The sequence below is a fragment of the Canis lupus genome, chromosome 3 (genome assembly GCF_003254725.2).
Source record: "Canis lupus dingo isolate Sandy chromosome 3, ASM325472v2, whole genome shotgun sequence".
In the NCBI taxonomy this organism is placed as follows: domain Eukaryota; kingdom Metazoa; phylum Chordata; class Mammalia; order Carnivora; family Canidae; genus Canis; species Canis lupus.
Window position 1 is genome coordinate 73,019,338 of NC_064245.1, and position 23,602 is coordinate 73,042,939.

The following is a 23,602-nucleotide window of genomic DNA, read 5'->3' on the forward strand; positions in this document are numbered from 1 at the left end:
AAAGAGCATGAGTCCTATTCATGAGGGCTCCATCCTCATAACCTATCACCTCTGAAAGGCCCCACATCTGAATACTAGCACATTAGGGATTAAGATTTCTACATTTTTCAATAGTGTAATGGTATTGAAATCTTCTTTTCTTTTAGTAACACGTAAATATCTAAGTTGTGAGTACTTGAAATAATGTAGGAAATAGAGCAAAAAGTCAAAGTCTCCCTCTTGCCTACTCCTTACCACTCTGACCCCATGATCACTATTGCTTGCTTGGCCAGAGATTGGATTTAGTTTGTGGACTTTCCAATCATGTATCTATGTATTTATGTATCTCTACATATACATATATATGTATATATATCTTTATATTTGTATAAAATCAAAATCACTTGTACCATAAGGGTATAACATATGGATTATACTGTTCTCCTGTCAATGGCCTTAAATTGTATGGTGATTTTTGGTTCGATAATTTCCAAATTAGAAGATATTTTATAGGATTGGAAAAAGTGCATGTTTTTCATTTGGGCAAAGTAGCCCAAACTATTAGTGTTAGAGGTTTAAAAAATATTTTCAGGGACACCTGAGTGGCTCAGCGGTTGAGCGTCTGCCTTTAACTCAGGGCATGATCCCGGAGTCCTGGGATTCAGTCCTGCCTTGGGCTCCCTGCATGGAGCCTGCTTCTCCCTCTGCCTGTGTCTCTGCCTCTCTCTCTGTGTCTCTCATGAATAAATCAATAAAAATATTTAAAAATAAATATTTTCAAAATATTCAGACTTGCCTTTAACTCAGTTATTTGAAGTCTTGAGGCTTAAACATGCATGGATTATTGTGGGTTGCTGCAGATTATTTTTGTTAATGTTATAGAAAAATATGTAGAAATGCTACTTAGTCGTTAAGAACTAAGTTAGATAAAAAATACTAGGTTCTAGCTGGTCTCCCAGTTGAAACATTGGACTTCTGTATGGTGTGATTATGTAGGAATATTTGAATGTTCTTTATTTGTATTTTGTCATTTCTTTAAAACATCCCTCCTGTAATTTGGCAGCATATATGAAAACCTAAAATGTGTATACCTTTTTTCTAGCAATTCCTCTCCTTATCCTAAAGAGATTAAATACGTAAGAATGTATTTGTAGGAATATTCACTGCAGCATTGTTTTCGTGTACAAATTTGGAGATGATGTAATTAAATGGAATGCTCTGCAGCATTAAAAGTTATATAAAGCTGGTTTTTGACCTTAAAAGATTTGTTACTAGGTGTGTGTGGGTTAGGTATCTAACTTGATTTCAGGTCGTGATCTCCGGGTCATGCCCCACACTCAGGAAGGAGTCTGATTCTCTCTCTCTCTCTCTCTCCCAGGCTGCAGGCGGCGCTAAACCACTGCGCCACCAGGGCTGCCCTCTTATGATTATCTTAATAATGTTTCTTTTTTTCAGTTTTCTTTTTTATAAGAATACAGTATATGATACATATAGCATACAAAATACATGTTAATCAGCTGTTATCAGTTAAGTCAGCAGCAGCCTATTACTAGTTAAGTTTTGGGGGAGTCAGAACTTACACACGGATTTTTGACTATGCCAGGGGTCAACGTTCCTAACCACTGTGTCATTCAGGTGTCATCTGTATTACAGATGTGTGTGTCTGGAATACATTAACCAGAATGTTAATAAAGAGTTATCATCATATGGTAGGATTTTGTCCATTTTGGTCACTGCTCTATCCCTAAGAACTACTGGAACATGACTGAGCCACATTAGAATGTAGGAAATGTTCTGTTTTGTTCTTTTTTTTTTTCCCCCTTTAAATAGTGCTTTGTGTCATTATTGTCTCTCTACTAGTAGTAGGCTCTCTACTATGTCTACGGATCCATAATATATACTTGCTATTTTATGACTGTATTTCCCAAACCTCACATTGGAACTCATGACCTGAGACAGATGATCAGTTAGAGTACCTAAACATGGGCATACCTATTTCTCGTCTTCACTTTTCAATATCTTGCTCTCAAGCTTGCAAGGAATTTAGTTGTTGCAAATGAAATTCATTTATATAATTCCTCTGAGGAGTTTGAGGAAAAAATAGTCTCTTAAAATCTTTGGCAAGGGATCCCTGGGTGGCGCAGCGGTTTAGCGCCTGCCTTTGGCCCAGGGCACGATCCTGGAGACCCGCGATCGAATCCCACGTCGGGCTCCCGGTGCATGGAGCCTGCTTCTCCCTCTGCCTATGTCTCTGCCTCTCTCTCTCTCTCTCTCTCTCTCTCTGTGACTATCATAAATAAATAAAAATTTAAAAAAAAATCTTTGGCAAAATGCACATAAAAATCATTCCTTAATATTTCTCAAAGAAATGAATACTTTGCTGTATTTATGTTTTGAGGAGAGCCACAGGAATCTCCTGCTCAGAGATTTTCAAGCCAGCCTTACACTCTGAGCTGTGTGAGGTCTGGTTAGAGAGGACATTGACTGAACTATTTAGTTACTGCTTTGAAAGTATTTTTTTGTTGTTGGTTTTAGAATTTCATTTCTTTAAAAATTGTAGTGATAAAGTTGAGCATGCTTATTTCACAAACAGGCAGCTCTGTTTAATTTTATTTTATTATTTTTTTAAAAAAAGATTTTATTTATTTATTCATGAGAGACACACAGAGAGAAAGGCAGAGATACAGGCAGAGAGGAAGAAGCAGGCTCCATGCAGGGAGCCCCATGCAGGACTTGATCCTGGGATTCCAGGATCATGCCCTGGGCCGAAGGCAGGCGCCAAACCACTGAGCCACCCAGGGATTCCCTCTGTTTAATTTTAAAAGGACTTTCTCCCCCTTTCCTGAATATTGCTGTGATGCTATAATCTAAAAACATTATCCCGTGGGCCACGAACTGGGTTTTTTATACACATGTTTAATTTTATATATGTTTAATTATATCATTTAATTCTTAGAATACTTTAAGGTTCATAATGTTAGGTAGGTAGTGATGGGATGAGGGATAAAGCAGATGCTGCCATGCTCTTGCAGCCACTTCTGAGGGTTAACAGCCACACCTTTGAAAGAGCTACCTCCACGGGCTAACAGAACAAGAAAAGCCTACCCACAAAGCTGGCTCAGAAGCCATAGGAGACTTTGAAGAGCTGAACAGGCACACAAAAGGTACAGCTTGCTTTAGGGTCACAATAGAGGCTCGTAAGATCTCATAAATATACAGTACATAAATACAATTATAACGACGCATCATGAATGGGCAGATGCGCAGAAGCCAAAATGATATCTGACCACCAACTGTCAATCAAAAATGTCAATTAAAGCCAAATTTACATATACAAAAACAGGCTTAAAAGAATGCAGCTAGAGCCACTCTTACTCTGGCCAGGCCCCGCTTTCTCACTTGAAAATGTACTCGGTATCTACTCAATAAACTGTCCCCATTCTGGTCGCGGGTCTCTAATTCATTGGTGCATCTGGGACAGGAACCAAACAACCCATAACATCAATGACATCAATAGGTCATATTTATGTCTCTTATATTTTGAAGAAGCTTTATAGAAAGTGACAGACACAGAATTTGAACCCAAATACCTCTGACTTTAAAGATTTACTTTTAATAACTGTTCTGTTTACCAGTGCATAGATAGCTCCGTGGGAAAGGAGGGGACTTCCCATATATGTGAAGTTCTTGGGCAGACATAGAAAAATAGCAAATAAGGGGCACCTGGGTGGCTCAGGTTGAGCATCTGCCTTTTACATATATGCTTATGTATATACATATACATATTACTGTATATTTATTTATCCTGGGGCCCTGGGATCAAGTCCCACATCAGGCTCCCCACAGGGAGTCTGCTTCTCCCTCTGCCCATATCTCTGCCTCTCTCTATGTGTTTCTTTTTTTTTTTTTTTAATTTTTATTTATTTATGATAGTTACAGAGAGAGAGAGAGGCAGAGACACAGGCAGAGGGAGAAGCAGGCTCCATGCACCAGGAGCCCGATGTGGGATTCGATCCCGGGTCTCCAGGATCGCGCCCTGGGCCAAAGGCAGGCGCCAAACCGCTGTGCCACCCAGGGATCCCTCTCTATGTGTTTCTCATGAATAAATAAATAAAATTTAAAAAATAGCAAATAAGTTCTTGTTTAGGTAGTGTCTTAGCTCAGGCTGCTATAGCAAAATACCATAGACAGCTGGCTTAAACAGCAAACATTTATTTCTCACAGTTCTGGAGTCTGGAAAGTTTAAGAACAAGTGCAGGCAGATTTGGTGTCTCATGATAACTCTCTACTTGGTTGACCAGATAGTTGCCTTCTTGCTGTATACTCACATGGCACGGAGAGAATGAGGGCTCTAGTCTCTTCTTCAAGGGCACTAATCCCATCATGGATACTTCACTCTTAGGACCTCATTTAACCTAAAGACCTCCCAAAGGCCCCACTTCCAAATACCATCACATTGGGGATTTAGGACTTCAGCATATGAAGTTGGGGCACAGACATTCAGTCTCCCTAACAGGTACATTTTGATAACTCCAAAGAGAAACATTCTGTTCTTTGTAATTCTTGTCAGTAAATTTTTCCAAAGTAAGATTCCTCATAGAAGATCCATTTATCTCCTTTTTGTTATTAAAATCTCTTTGGTCTACATTTTTCCCATAGGCCACCTCTGACAGCCAAGGTTTTGTATCAGGCTCCTGAGATATCCTAACGAGACTGTTTGGATTCTTCAGTATTCCCTAACGTGAAATCTTTGCGCCAGATCTTTTTTATTCTTTCAGTTTCTTTTAATATCTGCCTATTTCCCTAATTTAGAAATACATTTATTCATACTGTGCTTTCTCTGTGATTTTGAAACTAACTCACTTCAAAAACTTTCCTTGACCATCCTAGTTAGGTAGAGAGATCTAAATCTACTTTTATTTCTTTTCTAGTATCCTAGGATCAGTGTTGGCATGAAAGTTTATCTGGACAGCAACAGTAGGCTCTAGATAGTTCACATATGATTCCTCCCTTCCCCTCCATCATAATACGAAAAATATTTGAAGCCTGTGACCATCCTGTAGATACTGGCATTTCTGTTTCCTTCACATATTATCCTTGTTTGTTTTTTTTTTCTTTTGTTTTCACAAATAGTTTCCTTTTGGAGTAAGCCAAAATTAGCATCAATATGTATTCTCCAAATAAGTCCAGAGAAAACTGAGATGTATTGTAAATTAGGCCTTTGTTTAAAGAGTTCCATCAAAACAGTAAAATTTTCTTGTACTGAAAATACATGGTTTTTAAATTTTTAAAAGAAAATTATTTAAAGAAATTACTTTTTTACTCATCATAGGTGTTTGAATCTGAACACTGAATATATATTCCAAAACACTGGTTTGGAAAAAATACTTAAGTGCTGGGCTAGGAATGTGATCATGCTACTTTGGCGCCTCATTATTCAAAGTTAGCAGCATTGCTTGCTGGTGAACATGAAGAATGTCACCAGGAACTCATAGAAAACCAGCCAGAAGAGCAGGATCCAATTGGTGGAATGTCCCAAAGATTCGATGCAGCTTGAACTAGGGATAAAGTGCTACCTTCAGCTAGGCTCCCAATGGATAAATTCTTCTCATTCTTGGTTGCGTGTGTGTGTTTGTGCACATGCTTGCAGGCACTCATTTTTAATTTAATTTTCTTAGAGCTGAAGGAACTCCTGCTTGTACACCATGAACCAAAGGGTTTATCCTTGCCTGCTGAAAATCATTGGACTCCCAGTCTTCTGGCTGTCTTTACCTAGGAAAAATTACTATGAGCCAGTACAGCTTCCACATTAAATTGATTTAATTTCTCGTTTTACCTTATATGTGAATGAATTAATTTTTTAGAAACTCCTATAACAGGACAAATTGTACATTACCCTTTAAAAAAAAAATTTATCATAATCCCAAAGGGAAACCTGCTCTTTCTTCTCATGGCACTTTGTTCCCATGGTACTCTCTCTCTCTTTTTTTTTTTTTTTTTTTTTTTAGCAATCTTTATACTCAGTATGGGACTCCAACTCTCCACCCCATGATCAAGAGTCACTTGTTCTATGAACTGAGCCAGCCAGGTACCCCAAGAGAGATTTCTTTTAGTGCAGAAGGAAAACATTGGTTATGTTGGTCTTAGAGTCTATTTAATAACTATACCTATGGTTATTTTCACCTCAATCTGAATTTGCTTCAGTTCAGTTATACATTTGGTCACTTCATAGAAGTATTTTGTAACCATAGAATTATGCTTGAGAGGATGTAATGATATATGAACAGATTATGAAACAGAATTTTGTACATTATGAAGTAGAATGGAATTGTGTTAAGAATTTAGACTCTTGGGACACCTGGGTGGCTCAGTGGTTGAGCGCCTCCCTTAGGCCCAGGGCATGGTCCTGGAGTCCTGGGATCAAGTTCCGCATTGAGCTCCCTGCATGGAGCCTACTTCTCCCTCTGCCTGTGTCTGTCTCTGTGTCTCTCATGAATAAATAGGTAAAATCTATAAATAAATAAATAAATAAATAAATAAATAAATAAATAAATAAAATAGGTAAAATCTTTTAAAAATTAGACTCTGGAAAAAAAATTGAGAATTTGAAGTTTATATTGGGTATCTAACCTTCTCCAAAACGCAAGTTTCATCCATTGGGAAAATAGCAATAATAGAATCTGCCTCCAGCCCTTGGTTGAAGGTTAAAGAAGATAACAAGTTAAAGTCCTTAGTACAGTACCTACCACATACAGTTTTCCAATATGTGTTATTATAATTGTAATTATGTGAAAGTGTGCATATTTTAAGACTAGAAAAGAATACATGGGGCAGTGAGTTAATCTACATTAATTTTTAAATATTCGGGCAGCCCGGGTGGCTCAGTGGTTTAGCGCCTGCCTTCAGCCCAGGGCATGATCCTGCAGACCCGGGATCGAGTCCCATATCAGGCTCCCTGCATGGAGCCTGCTTCTCCCTCTGCCTGTATCTCTGCCTCTCTCTCTCTCTGTGTCTCTCATGAATAAATAAATAAAATCTTTAAAAAAATTTTTTTAAATATTCATAATTGAAGTACTTTCTCATTATGTAATATTTAAGATATATTTAAATAAAATATATTTTAATAATATGTTAAAATTTACAATTACTTTTAAAGTGAATTATAATTTAAATGTATAATTTATATTACATATTACAATAAAAACTATCAGTGAATAACCCTACGATGACCTCAGAGTGTTCAAGTGAAAGGAAGAGTCCCATGTCTCACACTTTGATTCAAAAACTAGAAATGATGAAGTTTAGTGAGAAAGGCAGGTCAGAAACTGAGACTGAAAGCTGGGTGTCTTGCTCCAGTCAACCAAGCTGTGAATGTGAAAGAAAAATTCTTGAAAGAAAATTAAAGTTTCTACTCCAGTGAAAACATGAATGATAAGAAAGCAAAACAGCCTTATTGCTAATAATGGAGAAAGTTTGAATGCTCTGGATAGAAGACCAAAGTCACCACCTTCCCTTAAGCCAAAGCCTAATCCAGAGCAAAATCCTAACTCTTTAATTCCATGAAGGCTAAGATAGGTGAGGAAGCTACAGAAGAGAAGCTGAAGCTAGCAGAGGATGGTTCTGGAGTTTTGTCTTTTTTTTTTTTTTTTTTAAGATTTTATTTATTCATGAGAGACAGAGGCAGAGACATAGGTAGAGGGAGAAGCAGGCTCCCTGTGGGGAGCCTGTTGGAGGGGCTTGATCACAGGACCCAGGGATCACGATCTGAGCTGAAGGCAGAAGCTCAACCACTGAGCCACCCAGGCTTCCCTGGTTCATGAGTTTTTTTTTTTTTTTAATTTTTATTTATTTATGATAGTCACACAGAGAGAGAGAGAGAGAGAGAGAGAGGAAGAGACATAGGCAGAGGGAGAAGCAGGCTCCATGCACCGGGAGCCCGACGTGGGATTCGATCCCGGGTCTCCAGGATCGCGCCCTGGGCCAAAGGCAGGCACTAAACCGCTGCGCCACCCAGGGATCCCCCTGGTTCATGAGTTTTAAGGAAAGAGATCATCTCTATTTAAAAAAAAAAAACAAAAAACCCACAAGGTAGAGCCGCTAGTGCTGACGTGGAAACTGCAGCAGGTTACCCAAAAGATCTAGCTAAGGTAGTTAATGAAGGTAACTGCTACTAAATGATAGATTTTCAGTGTAGGTGAAACAGCTTCTATTGGGAGAGGATGCTATTTAGGTCTCTCTTAGCCAAAGGAGAAGTCAATGCCTCGCTTCAAAGGACAAGCTGTCTTATTAGAGGCTAATGCGAGTGGTGATTTTAAGTTGAAGCCAATGCTCATTTACTATTCCTCAGATTCTAGGGTTCTTAAGAAGTATGCTAAATCTACTCTACCTAAATGGAAAAACAAGCCCTGCATGACAGCACATCTGTTTACAAAATAGTTTACCGAATATTTCAAATCCATGGCTGAGACCTATTTCTCAGAAAAAAAAAAAAAAGATTCCTTTCAAAATATTACTGCTCATGGACAGTGCACCTGGTCACACAAGAGCTGTGATGGTGATGTATAAGATGAGTGTTGTTTTCATGCCTGCTAACACAGCATCCATTCTGCAGCTCATGAATTAAGAAATCATTTTAACATTCATGTCTTAGTACTTAAGAAATACATTTCATCAGGCTAGAGCCTAATAAATCACAGATAGTGATTCCTGTGCTGGATTCGGGCAAGGTAAATTGAGTCTGTTCTCTATCCTTAAGCTCTGTTTGTTTTTTGTTTTTAGATTCCACACATAAGTGAGATCATACAGTATTTATCTTTTGTGTGTGTGTGTGTGTGTGTGTGTGTGTGACTTTCTTCACTTAGCCTAATGTCCTCATGGTCCAGCTATGTTGTTGCATATAGCAAGATTTCATTTTTTTAATGGCTGAATAATATTCCATTGTATATATATTTGCCACATTTTCCTTATCCGTTCATACATCAGTGGACATTTAGATTGCTTCCATGTCTTGGCTGTTATAAATAATGCTGCGATGAAGTGGGGGGGGTGTATATTTTCAAATTACTATTTTCCTTTTGGATAAATACCCAGAAGTGGAATTGCTGAATTATATGGTGATTCTTTCTTTTTTTAATTTTTTGAGGAACTTCCATACTGTTTTCTATAGTGGCTGCACCAATTTACATTTCCACCAACAGTGCACAAGGGTTACCTTTTCTCTACTTTCTCACCAGCATTTGTTGTTTTGGCCATATGTCTATGGCCATAGAATGTATAATTTTTAAAGAATATTTTGATTAATTCCCTTCATATTTAGAGTTAGGATATATGCCATATTTTTACATTAAGATCTGTTTTCCTGGAATGCCTGGGTGGCTCAGCAGTTGAGCATCTCCCTTCAGCTCAGTGTGTGATCCTGGAGTCCGGGGATCAAGTCCCACATCGGGCTCCCTGCATGGAGCCTGCTTCTCCCTCTGCCTGTCCATGCAAGGAGCCCAATATGGGACTTGATCCCGGGTCCCCAAGATCACGCCCTGGGCTGAAGATGACACTAAACCGCTGAGCCACCTAGGCTGCCCACAAAACATATTTCTAATATAGATTATCCATTTTCGGTTAAGTCCAATGGCTAACTTTCCTTTCTTCTTTTTCTTTGTAGTTGAGGCAGTCCCAGTCCTACTGCACAGACACAGAATGTCTTCAGGAATGTAAGTAATGATGGGACAGGAGGAACCTTGGCACTGTGGACAGAAATAGAGGACAGATGACTATGAATATTTGTTGGAAATTTTTCTTACACTTTGATGCTTAAAGAAGTGGTTTTCAGTAATGTGTTTCCTCATTAAATATTTCACTTTTTAACTTAACCTTTTTTGCCTCAGAAACAAACTGGTCATTGAAGAAAATTTTATTTATTTATTTATTTATTTTTTTTTTTTTTTTAATTTTTATTTATTTATGATAGTCACAGAGAGAGAGAGAGAGAGGCAGAGACACAGGCAGAGGGAGAAGCAGGCTCCATGCACCGGGAGCCCGACGTGGGATTCGATCCCGGGTCCCCAGGATCGCGCCCTGGGCCAAAGGCAGGCGCTAAACCACTGCGCCACCCAGGGATCCCTATTTATTTATTTTTTTTGAAGAAAATTTTAAAGTCATAGATAAGAAAAAACTTCCAGAATACTAAAAGATAACCATTATTGACAACTTGGTGCAAAATGTTTCAGACCTTTTTCTTGGCAAATGTATGTGTAACAGTGCAGTTTTGGCTAGTCACACTGGAAAATAATCAAGGCTGCTAGGCACAAACCCCTCACCCTTTTCTCTAACATCTCGTTGCATCTATAGCAGCTTTGGGAACTTTCGAATGAAGGAAGGAGGCCTTCTTTCCTATGGTTTGGAAGCTTTGGGCCTTTTGGCTCTGACATTGGCATTCTCAAGAGAGCATAGACAGTTGGGAGGTTTCTCAGTGTGGCTTTATGAGCAGTAGTGATGCTAAAGTGAGAATCCAAGCAGGAAGATGGACCCTGCATTGTTAATACAGCTGATAGACTTGGTGGCTTTTTTTTTTTTTTAAGATTTATTTATTTATTTGAGAGAGAGAGGGAATGTACAGGTGTGTGTCCATGCATGAATAGGGTAGGGGCAGAGGGAGAGGGAAAGGGGAGAGAATCTCAAGCAGACTCCCCACTGAGTGCAGAGCCAACTTGGGGCTTGATTTCATGACCCATGGGATCACACCTGAGCCGAAACCAAGAGTTGGACATTCAACCAACTAAGCCACCCAGGTACCTCTAGACTTGGTCGCTATTAGGTGAGGCACCTTTTTTTTCAGGACACAAATGACTTTAGGGGAACTAATAATAACATTTAAGCCAATTCTGTCTTATGCCATAATAATTTATAAGAATGGAAGTATGACATTAACAGGAGGCGGGATCCCTGGGTGGCGCAGCGGTTTGGCGCCTGCCTTTGGCCCAGGGCGCGATCCTGGAGACCCGGGATCGAATCCCACATCGGGCTCCCGGTGCATGGAGCCTGCTTCTCCTCTGCCTGTGTCTCTGCCTCTCTCTCTCTCTCTGTGTGACTATCATGAATAAATAAATAAAATCTTAAAAAAAAAAACAAAAAAAAAAACAGGAGGGTGAAATCTGACACAATTAATTTCAAATACACTAATGAAATGAGATCACTTTGTATGTGTTGTTTTTCATTACTGTATTATAAACATACCAGTATATATTTGTCTTAAAAATAGTTACTAATAAAGCATTAGGGGGATATACCAGTGTTTATTTTTTTTAAAGATTTCATTTATTTATTTTAGAGAGAGTGCATGAGTGCTTGCATACAAGTGGGAAAGGAGCAAAGGGAGAGGGAAAGAGAATCTCAAGTAGACTCCATGCTGCGTGTGGAGCCCAATACAGGGCTCAGTCTTAAAACCCTTAGATCAGGATCCCTGGGTGGCGCAGCGGTTTAGTGCCTGCCTTTGGCCCAGGTCGCGATCCTGTAGACCCGGGATCGAGTCCCACGTCGGGCTCCCGGTGCATGGAGCCTGCTTCTCCCTCTGCCTATGTCTCTGCCTCTCTCTCTCTCTCTCTCTCTCTCTCTCTGTGTGTGACTATCATAAATAAATAAAAATTAAAAAAAAAAAACCCTTAGATCATGATCTGAGCCGAAATCTAGTTAGACACTTATCTGACTGAGCCATCCAGACACAGAGTTTAAAGTATTTGCTTTTGTTGGAATCTTAGGCTGCCGATACATTTTTTTGCTATTATAAATAATAGTTGAACACACATCCTTTGTATGCATTTTTAAATTAATTAAATTGTTTTTTACCTTTTCATTCCATTTTACCCATTTCTCCCACCCCACACCTCCCACCTCTGGCAACCACCAGTAGGTTCTTTGTGTTTAGGAGCTTGTTTTGTTTTGTTAGATTCCACACATACGTGAGATAGATTGTTTCCATATCTTAGCTGTTGTAAATAGTGCTGCATTGAACATGGGTTCGTATATCTTTTTGAGTTAATGTTTTCATTTTCTTTGGAAAAAAAAACAGAAGTGAATTGCTGGATCATATAATGGTAGTTCTTTAAATTTTTTTTTAATTTTTATTTATTTATGATAGTCACACAGAGAGAAGAGAGAGAGAGAGAGAGGCAGAGACACAGGCAGAGGGAGAAGCAGGCTCCATGCACCGGGAGCCCGATGTGGGATTCGATCCCGGGTCTCCAGGATCACGCCCCGGGCCAAAGGCAGGCGCTAAACCGCTGCGCCACCCAGGGATCCCTTGTTTAAATTTTTTGAAGAACCTACATACTGTCTTCCATAGTGGCTGCACCAATTTCTGTTCCTACCAGCAGTGCACGAGGGTTCTTTTTCTCTACATCTTCACCAACACTTGTTATTTTTTGTCTTTTGGATAATAGACTTTCTTACAGGTATGAGATGGTATCTCATTATGATTTTGTTTGCATTTCATGATGATTATTGATTTTAACCTATTGGCTATCTGTGTCTTCTTTGGGAACATGCCTATTTAAATCATCTGACAATTTTTTATTTTTTTATTTTTTTAAAGGTTTTATTTATTTATTCATGAGAGAGAGAGAGAGAGGCAGAGACACAGGCAGATGGAGAAGCAGGCTCCATGCAGGGAGCACGACACGGGACTCGATCCCGGGACTCCAGGATCATGCCCTGGGCTGAAGGCGGCGCTAAACTGCTGAGCCACCCGGGCTGCCCCATCTGACAATTTTTTAATCAGATTGTTTTTTGCTGTTGAGTTGTATGGGTTCTTTATATGTTTTGGATACTAACACCTTGTCAGATATATGATTTGCAGTTTTTTAAAAAGATTTTATATATTTATTTGATAAAACACACAAGTAGGTGGAGCAGAGGAAGAGAGGGAGAAGCAGGCTCCCTGCTGAACAGGGAGCCCGATGCGAGGCTTGATCCCAGGACTCTGGGATCATGACCTGAACCAAAGGCAGATGCTTAACTGACTGAGCCACCCGCACACCTCTTTTCTTTTCTTTCTTTTTTTTTTTTTTTAAGATTTTTTAAATTTTTCATTAAATTTTTAAATTTTATTTAAATTCAATTTGCCAATATATAGTATAACGTGCTCATCTCATCACATGCCCATCTTAATGCCTGTCACCCAGTTACCCTATCCCTCCATCCACCTCCCCTTCTGTAACCTTTTGTTTCTTTCCCAGAGTTAGGAGTCTCTCATGGTTTGTCTTATTTATTTATTTTAGAGGCCACATGCATGGTGGGAAGGACAGAGGGAAAAGGGGAGGGTGTCTTAAGCACTCTGTACTGAAGAGAGAGCCTGATGCAGGACTTGATCTCATGACACTGAGATTATGATCTGAGCTGAAACCAAGAATTGCATGCTTAACTCACTGTGCCATCCAAGCACACACACACCCCTTTTTTAAAGAGCAAGTATTTTCTTGTATTCAGTAGGTTGCCTTTTTATTTTGTTGTTTTCTTTGCTGAGAAGTTTTTTTGTTTGATGCAGTCCCACTTATTTATTTTTGCTTCTGTAGGTTTCACTTTTGGTGTGACATTCAGGTCATTGACAAGACCTTTGTCAAGGAGATAACTTGCCTGTATTTTCTTCTAGGAGTTTTGTGGTTTCAGGTCTTACATTCAGATCTTTTATTCATTAAGAGATCATTTTTGCGTATTATATAAGATAGTGGTCCAGTTTTCTACTACCATTTAGTAAAGAGATTGTCCTTTCCCCATTGTATATTTTTGGCTCCTTGGTCATAAATTAATAGAGCATAAATGCATAAATTCATTTCTGGGCTCTATTCTGTTCCATTGAGGTAATTTTTTTTTTTTTGAAAGGGAGAGATCATAAGCCAGCGGGGAGAGGGAGAAGGAGGCTCCCCGATGAACAGGGATCCTGATGTGGGGCTCTATCCCAGGACTCTGGGATCATGACCTGAACCACAAAGGCAGATGCTTAACTAACTGAGCCACCAGGCACCCCAACTATGTATCTGTTTTTAAGCCAGTAACATACTGTTTTAATTACCATAGCTTTGTAATAGAGTGTGATGCCTTCAGCCTTTTTTTTTCCTTTCTCAAGATTGTTTTGGCTCTTTGGGGTCTTTTGTGGTTATATACAGATTTTAGGATTGTTAGATTTCTATGAAAAATGCCATTGGACTTTTTGGTAGAGATGGCATGAATCTGTATATTGCTTTGAGTAATATGGACTTTTTTTTTTTCTTAGATTTTTTACTTATTTATTCATGAGAGAGAGGGGGGGCGGCAGAGACATAGAGGGAGAAGCAGGCTCCCTGCATGGAGCCTGATGTGGGACTCGATCCTGGAACTCCAGGATCACGCCCTGAGCCAAAGGCAGATGCTCAATTGCTGAGCCACCCAAGCATCCCTAATATGAACATTTTAACAATATTAATTGTTCCTGTCCATGAGCATAGAATGTCTTTTTATTTGTGTCATCTTTAATTTATTTCATTAGTATCTTACTGATTCAACATAAAAGTCTCTAACTTCCTTGCTTAAATTTATTCCTAGGTATTTTATTCTTTTTGATGTAATTATAAATGGTATTGTTTTCTTAATTTCTCTTTTTGCTAGTTATATTTAGTATATTGAAACACAACAGATTTGCGTATTGATTTTGTATCTTGCAATATTACTGAATTTGTTTATTCTAACCTCTTTTCAGTGACTTCTTCAGGGTCTTCTATATGTAATGTCATCTGCAAATAGTGACACTTTTACTTCTTCCTTTGAAATTTGGTTGCATTTTATTTCTTTTTCTTTCCTAATTGCTCTAGCTAGGATATCCAATATCATGTTGAATAAAAGTGGCCACAGTGACCCATTCTTGTTGTGTTCCTGATTTTAGAGGAAAAAAGTTCAGGTTTCACAGTTAAGTATGTCTTACATACTTACACAGTTAATATATTGTTGAATTCTGTTTGCTGGGGCACCTGGGTTGCTCAGTGGTTGAGCATCTGCCTTTGGCTCAGGTCGTGATCCCGGGGTCCTGGCATCGAGTTCCACAGGGAGCCTGCTTCTTCCTCTGCCTACATCTCTGTCTCTCTGTGTGACTCTCACAGTCATAAAAAATAAAATAAAATAAAATAAAATAAAATAAAATAAAATAAAATAAAATAAAATAAAATAAAATAAAATAAAATAAAAAGAACTCCATTTGCCAATATTTTGTTGAGAATTTTTGCATCTGTGTTCATAAAAGACTTTAGCCTGTAACTTTTTTTCTTGTGGCATCCTTGTTGGTTTTGGTATGGTATCAGGGTAATGCTCACTTCATAAAATGAATTTAGTAGGTTAACTCCTATCTTTGGATGAATTTGAAAAGTGTTGGTATTCTTTTTAATTTTTTTAAAAGATTTTATTTATTTATTCATGAGAGACAATGTTAAATGTTTGGTAGAACTCACCAGTGAAGGTTTTTGTTTTTGATTACTGATTTAGTCTCCTTACGAGTTATCAGTCTGTTAAGATTTTTTCGTTTTATGATACAGTCTTAGTAGGCTCTGTTTCTAGGAATTTATTCATTTCTTCTAGGTTGTCCAATTTGTTGGTATATGATTATTCATACTAGTCTATTATAATCCTTTGTATTTCTGTAGTATCAGTTGTTACATCTCCTCATTAATTTCTGATTTTAGTTGAGTCCTGTCTCTTGTTTTGGTTAGTCTGACTAAAGGTTTGTCCATTTTGCTTATCTTTTCAGAGAATCAGCTCTAAGTTTTACCAGTCTTTCCTGTTTTTTTTTTAATTAATTAATTAATTATTTATTTATTTTATTTTATTTTTTTCTGTTTTTAATTTCTATATCATTTACTTCTACTCTAATCTTTGTTATTTCCTTCTATCTACTGACTTTGGACTTCATTTGTTCTTTTTCACTAGTTTTTGAGATACATAAAGTTAGATTGTTTGAGACTTTTTTTATTTCTTGAGGAAGACATTTATCTTTGTGAAAGTCCCTGTAGAACTGTTTTTGCTGCATCACATAAATTTGCGTGTTCTATTTCCATTTTTGTTTGCTTCGGGATATTTTTTATTTTATAAAAAATTTTTCTGGGGTGCCTAGGTGGTTCAGTTGGTAGAGCATGCAACTTTTATCCCTTAGTCCAGAGTTCAAGCCCTATGTTAGGTATGGAGCCTATTTTTAAATAAATAAATAAATAAAATTAAAATGGATGAATACTGTCTTTAAATATTTTTTTCTTTAATCTACTGGTTGTTCAGTAGCAGGTTTAATCTCTACATATTGTCAGTTTTCCAGCTTTTTTGTGAAATTAACTTTTAGTTCTATATTGCTGTGGTTGGAAAAAATGATTTCAGTCCTCTTAAGTTGATTATGACTTGTTTTGTAGTCAATATCTGATCTATTCTAGAAAATGTTCTATGTGCACTTGAGAAGAAAGTGTATTCTCTTTATTTTGGATGGAATGTTCTGTATATACAGTTAAGTCCATCTAGTCTGGTGCTTCATTTAAGGCTGATGTTTCCATATTGATTTTCTGTCTGGGTGATCTATCCATTGGTGTAAGTGAGGTATTAAAGTCCCCTACAATTACTGTATTGCTGTCTGTTTCTCCATTTAAGTCTGTTAATATTTGCTTTATATATTAGGTGCTCCTATAAATACTATAAATGTTATATCCTCCTACTAGATTTATCCCTTCAACATTATATAATGCCCTAATTTGTTTCTTATTATAGTCTTTGTATTAAAATTGATTTTGTCTGATACAAGTGTAGCTACCCCAGCTTTCTTTTGGTTTCTATTTGCATGGAATGTATTTTTCTGTGCCTTCACTTTCAGCTTATGTATGTCATTACATTTGAAGTGAGTCTCTTATAGGCAGCATATAGATGAATCTTGTTGTTTTACCCATCGAGCCACTCTATTATGCCTTTTTTTTTTTTTTTTTTTTTAAATAAGCTCTGCACTCAATGTAGGCCTCCACTGAATTCATGACCCTGAGATCAAAAGTCACATACTCTACTGACTCAGCCAGCCAGGTGCCCCACCACTCTGTATCTTTTGATTGGAGAATTTAGTTTGTTTTACAGTTAATTAGTGATAGGTATATACTTGTTGCCATTGTGTTCATTGTTTTCTGGCCATTTTTATAGTTCCTTTCTTCTCTTGCCCTCTTCATTTGTGGTTTGATGACTTTCTTTAGTGTTATGCTTATATTTCTTTCACTTTATCTTTTGTGTATTTACCATAGATTTCTTTGTGTGTGGTTGCCCTGATGTTTACATATAACACCTTTAAGAGTCTATTTTAAGTTAATAATAGCTTAAGTTTGATCCCATTCTGAATCCCAACATTTTAACTGCCCCTCTTACATTTTATGTAAATTTTAAGGCTTTGTCATATTACCAGATTTCATTTATTAATTTTATACTTAGCATTCCTGAAGCTGAGCTCCACTTTATTTTGTATATGAAGCTAAAACACAGTAAGGTACTATTATAAAGTGTTATATATAACACAGTAAGGTACTATTATTAAAATGTATAAAAAGTATACTTGTTATTACATTATTAATTATTATTACCACTGTGTGAACTGAGTGTCCCATTAAACTCTGTAAATATAACAGCTTAGAGGAATAGGAGCTAGTACAGTGTGTTTTTAGCCCAAAGTAGAAATTTTACCAGAATATTGTCCATTGGTGCAGCAGGGTAGGTGATGATTATATGCTCTGGATAGGAAGGTAATGGTAATGTGCAGATGTTGTGTTAGATTGTTAGGATGATGGGTGGTGGTGGTGGTTCCTCCACTCCAGATTTCTTTAAGTTGCTTTTTCAGTAGCATTCATTAATCTACAATGTGCCCTCTAATAAGCAGCTCAAAATTTTGTCCTAGCCGGTAAAGCTAAAACTTGTTTTTCTAGTTGAAAATAATCTTATTGAACTCCTTATGGAAAAACAAGTATTTATTACATTTGTGGTATTTGTGATGCTTGAGCCAGCCCCACCTTAAACCTCATTTCTTTGAGTGAAATTTCATTTCTTTAATCTAAATTTTATAAAGACAAAATTCTAGAGCTTAAATATTTACTTATATTGGCCAGCTTTTCTCCCCTGCTTCTTTTAGCATTTGATGGAAATCCTTTCTGAAAGCCATGTTTTTAAATGGTTTATACAGTTGTTTCCTGTGGGTGATAGAATTACTTTTCTTTGTATTCTAAATTTTCTCTGGTGAGTTTATACTGTTTTCATAAAATATATATTAATCTGGAGTTCCCACAATTACCTTCTCAGGTTAAATAATTTGCTAGAATGGCTCACAGAACTCAGGAAACCAGTTTACTTACCTTACCAGTGTATCATAAAGGTTACAACACAAGAATGATCAGATAGAAGGGTTACACAGGGCATGGTATGTAGTGGAGGGGTGCAGAGTTTCCCTTTTTCTCTGGGTGTGCCACTTTCCCAGCACCTTGAGGGATTCACCAATTAGGAAGCTCACTCAACCCCATTGTTTAGTTTTTATGGAGGTTCCATTCTGTAGACGTGAATGAATAAATCATTGGCCATTGGTGATTAACTTTATCTCCAGCCCCTCTCCTGGTTGGAGGTTAGGGAGTGGAGCTGAAAGTTCTAGCTCTCTAATTATATGGTCAAATTCTGGCAACCAGGCCCTATCCTGAAGCTCTGTAGGGGCCCACCAAAGTCACCTCATTAGCATAAACTCAGGTTTATTATTAATAATAAATGACATTTCTCTCCTATCTCTCAGGAAATTCCAAGGGTTTTAGAATTTCTGTGCCAGGACCTGGAATGAAGAACAATTACATATTTCTTATTATGTCACAGTACCCATTGTGCCTGCCATGGTGTGTTACATGTATTTGAGATGATTTAATTGAATATGGAGCTCATTACTTTGTATGGTAGCAGAATTTAGCTGCCATGTATTAGCAGATTCAGTTGCTGCATGATTCTTTTTTTTTTTTTTTAATTTTATTTATGATAGGCAACACAGTGAGAGAGAGAGAGAGAGAGAGGCAGAGACATAGGCAGAGGGAGAAGCAGGCTCCATGCACCGGGAGCCTGACGTGGGATTCGATCCTGGGTCTCCAGGATTGCGCCCTGGGCCAAAGGCAGGCGCTAAACTGCTGCGCCACCCAGGGATCCCCTGCATGATTCTTTATATTGAACTAACCTCTACTTCACTGTGGTGTTCACTCACAGTTTTCTTCTCTAGAGCAGGACACCAGTCTGCTTAATCTTCTGAAAGATTGCCTTTCAGGTAAAGTGTTGTATGGAAACCAGCTCTATCACTAGCTTACTTCTGGAGTACATCAACTTGAAAACAGGTAGCCAAGCTGAGGATAATGTAATTATTCTCTACAACCCCAAAATTGTGGAGTTAAAGCCTCCTGGTGCTAATACACCACTTTCACTGTTGTTCTATTTCTACTTTTCCCCTGGAAACCTGTATCAGTTTATAGAAATAATCTTTTGGGAGCATCCCTGTCTACTCTTCCGTCTTCCTGGTATCCAGCTAAGTTAAGAACGTCATTGTGAATATTCCATTTGGCAAGCTATTTGTAATACATTTGCTTGTAACTAAACAGTTAAACCTAAAGCAAACAGAATGCTGTACTTGGATATATAGAGCCCTTTTATGTTTTTCTGATTTGACATCTTACGAGACCATAGAATAAAAAGTGTTTACTCTCTGAAGGCAGATAATTTCCAGGCAATGAGAGAACAGATTTATATCTCCCATGTGATTGTGCCCATTAATATTTGTAAGCTTTACAAATATTAGCTGATGGCATCCCTGAGCTGCTCCAGAATTTAGATGGTGTGAAGGTCCATACAATTTGTGGTACTGATGTCATCGTATGCCATTCTGATGCATAGTCAGGCCAGGGAACCACTGGCTAAAGAAGGTGATAATGGGGTTGACTAGAGCAGGAGGATGCTTTTTCTGAGAAATATTAAGAGTTAATATGATGAGTAGGGCCAAATCATATGAGGTAAGACCAGGCTGAAGAGTTCAAAGTTGAAGCAGTAGGCAGTAGCGATTGTGTCACTGGATTAGTCAACAGATGTGTTACAAGCAGGATTCTAAGCAGGGTATGCAGGAAGGAAAGGCAGCAATAAGAACCAAGCTAGGAGACAGTTAAAGAGAACTGAGAAACCATAACATCAATATGAGAGTCTTACAAGGGAGTAGGCATTTTATTAGGGGTGCTTTGTCTAAGATGTGAATTAGTAAACTGATGATCTGAGGTTCAACTAAAGAATACTTTATGTGCAAAGAGTATCAAAAAATAAGAGACCTGGGGCACCTGGCTCTCTCAGTCAGTAGAGCATATGACACTTGATCCTCAGGGTTTTGAGTTTGTGTCCCGTGTTGGATGTAGAGTTTACTTAAAAAAATAAAGTCTTAAAAAAGAGGGAGAGAGACCTACTTTCCAAATTGTATAATTTGGGGTTGTACTTCTGGCCTATGCAATTAATCTAGCATTTTATTTCTGAAAGAGAGGGGTACTATAAGAAATGATAATGTAGGGAATCCCTGGGTGGCTCAGCGGTTGAGCGCCTGCCTTCAGCCCGGGGCATGATCCTGGAGACCTGGGATCGAGTCCCACATCGGGCTCCCTGCATGGAGCCTGCTTCTCCCTCTGCCTCTGTCTCTGCCTCTCTCTCTCTGTGTTTCTCATGAACAAATAAAAAATCTTAAAAAAAAAAAAAAAGAAAGAAATGATAATGTATAGAAGTCATAGTTATCTTTCTTTGACTTGCTTTAAATAACCTGATTTTACCTAGTTATAAATTTATGCGTCAAAAATCCCTTTTAAACCATGAGAGACTCTTAACTCTGAGAAGCAAACAGAGTTGCAGGAGTGGTGGGTGGGGGATGGGATTACTGGGTGATGGGCATTAAGAAGGACACTTGACTTGATGTGATGAGCACTGAGTGTTATATGTTGGCAAATTGAATTTAAATAAAATATTTTTTAAAAAGGAAAAATATCTCTTTTAAATCTGTATTTTCCAATTGTACTACTCACAGGACTAATACCTTTCAGGGTTCTATCTCACTCTGTGGTATTGTCAGAGATTCTGACATGGCAAAGTTTAAAGATTAAAAATACAGGCTCTGGAATGAGACCAGCTGTATTAAAATCCCAGCTTGGCCACATACTAACTGTATGACATTGGGATTTAAACCCCCTTTTCCCTAGTTTCCTCATCTATAAAATGAAAATATGATAGTACTTACCATAAAATAAGATTGCTAGGATTAAGAGTTGGGGTGCCTGGGTGGCTTAGTTGGTTAAGAGTCCAACTGTTGATCTCAGCTCACGTCCTGATCTCAGGGTTGTGAGTTCAAGCCCCATGTAGCCTACTTAAAAAAAAGAAAGAAAAGAAAGGAAAAGGATTAACAGAGCTTATGCCTGGTTCAAAGTAACCACTCAAATTTTAGGTATTACTAATAAAAATAGTATTTGCTTTTTTAAAAAAACATCATTCTTGGAGCAGCATAGAGGATAGAATTAGGGACGGCAAGAATAGGTATAGGGAGATGAGTTAAGAGGCCATCACAATAAATCAGACAAGAAGTGATGCTAGCTTGAGCAGGTATGGAATGCCAGTATAAATAAATTTGATGGGGCCTCTGGATGGCTCAGTCAGTTAAGCATCTGACTCTTGATTTTAGCTCAGGTTGTGATCTCAGGATTATGAGATCAAGTCCTACATTAGATCTGTCCTGAGAATGGAGCCTGCTTAAGGTTCTTCTCTCTCCTCTTCCCTCTGCCCCTCCCTCCACCCCATTCACATGTGCTTTCTCTCTCTCTCTCAAAAAAAAATAAAAATAAAAATAAAGTAGATAGATTTGAGTGATATTTAGAAAGTAAAATTGACAGAAAACTTCATAATGGAGTGAATAAAAGGTCATTGAGAGAGAACAATAGATGTTTTCTTAAGTTTCTGGCCTAGGCAGCTGGATGAATGGAGACCCAATTTGGGTGGGGCATAGAGGATGGGGTTGGGAGAGATTTTCATGATTTTAGTTTGGGATATTGAGTATTTTAATTGCAAGGTAAACTTAGTCCTCTGCATTTTTAAGAAGCTGCTGAATGTCTGGAATGTATACTACAGTTTAAGACTATTGGTATGAAGATTAAAAAAATAGGCAACTGTTGATGTAAACATTCAGTTGAGTATTTGATCTGAAGTTCGGAAGAGTTGGGATTGAGTATATATAAATTTAGAGGTGGTCTGCATACAGAAGGTAAATGAAACCACAGGTGAGGATGACCATGTGTAGAGCCAGAAGAGAAGGAAACCTAAAATTGACCAAGAAAACTCCAAGATTTAAAAGCCAGGAAGAGGAAAACGAGCATGTATGGAGTGGTAAGTGTAAGAAAAAAAATGAGGCAGTGGTAAGGTATAGAAAACAAAGGAGAGAATGGTCTTGGAAAATGAGCACTATAATTTAGTATAATGGGAGAGAACAAAGAAGGGAATGGATGTGGATATAGAGGGGAAAAAGTACTATTGCATTGTGTGATAACCCATTGTGTGATAGGGCAGTTTCGATTACCTGGAGTCCTTTGTTAGCTGCTTCTGGGGAAGTGATGGAGGTTTGGGCAAGAGGCCCCATTCCTATCCAGCCTGCTATTGGGCCAACCCAGCAATTTGCTTGACTGCTGTTCCCTTTGGTCACTAACCCTTTGGCCTCAGTAATGCTATCCATCCCTTCCCTTCTTGGGAGTGAGATCTGGGTCCAAATACCCCAGTGCAGTACATCAGCTTCATTTGAATATCTTGCCTGGATTTCTTTTACTTTTTCTCCAGGCAAGGAAACCAAAACAGTTATAGTCCTGAACTTTAGTAACCACGTAGATATACTATGTTTTACTTTAGAAATCTAATCTATAGGGAACCCTGGGTGGCGCAGCGGTTTAGCGCCTGCCTTTGGCCCAGGGCACGATCCTGGAGACCCGAGATGGAATCCCACATCGGGCTCCCGGTGCATGGAGCCTGCTTCTCCCTCTGCCTATGTCTCTGCCTCTCTCTCTCTCTTTCTCTCTGTGTGACTATCATAAATAAATAAAAATTTAAAAAAGAAATCTAATCTATAATTTTCATTTTTGACAACTGAGTTCTTTAATGTACATCAATTATAAGTCTGTTTTATCAGAAATTTGTTAAGAAAAAAAAAAAATTAAAAAAAAAAAAAAAAGAAAAAAGAAATTTGTTAAGCTCATATTGTGGGCCAGGCATCGTTCTAGGTACTTGTTACAATGGATTAAATAAGATATGGCCTTAAGGAGCTGGGAGAGACTACTATCAATACACATAGCCCTGACTTTTTTTCTCTTGATAAATGCATAGACTTTAGAATATCTATATCTGAATCCAACTTCTTTTTACAAAAAAAGGCAGCCAAATTACTATCTCTGTTTGAGAATATCAGGAAAGGGATCTTTATATATTATACAGCCCAAATGGTCCCTTTTCCTTAAGCTCTATTATTTTTTCATGTTGCTTCTATAATTAAAATGCAGAATTTTCCTCTCCTGAAGGTAGAGTGTTTTTATTG

The 23,602-nt window shown here is 38.0% G+C and overlaps 1 protein-coding gene and 1 long non-coding RNA gene across 14 annotated transcripts in view; one reads left to right on the forward strand and one right to left on the reverse strand.

Moving 5' to 3' along the window:
* The window catches only part of SMIM14 (small integral membrane protein 14), a 94,972-nt gene that overhangs the window by 53,786 nt on the left and 17,584 nt on the right, over positions 1 to 23,602 (forward strand). For all 13 annotated transcript variants that reach the window (XR_007409945.1, XM_049108671.1, XM_049108669.1 and 10 more), the window contains one exon: positions 9,638 to 9,686. Coding sequence is in view for 12 of the 13 variants with exons in the window: in XM_049108671.1 (XP_048964628.1) it covers positions 9,638 to 9,686 (49 nt within the window). In the remaining variant the exon portion in view is untranslated. The remainder of the gene's footprint in view (positions 1 to 9,637; positions 9,687 to 23,602) is intronic.
* On the reverse strand, positions 5,961 to 21,414 carry LOC125754893 (uncharacterized). The gene is made up of 2 exons (XR_007409955.1): positions 21,275 to 21,414; positions 5,961 to 9,719 (listed from the first exon to the last, which is right to left on the reverse strand). It is a non-coding gene; the product is annotated as an uncharacterized LOC125754893 (long non-coding RNA).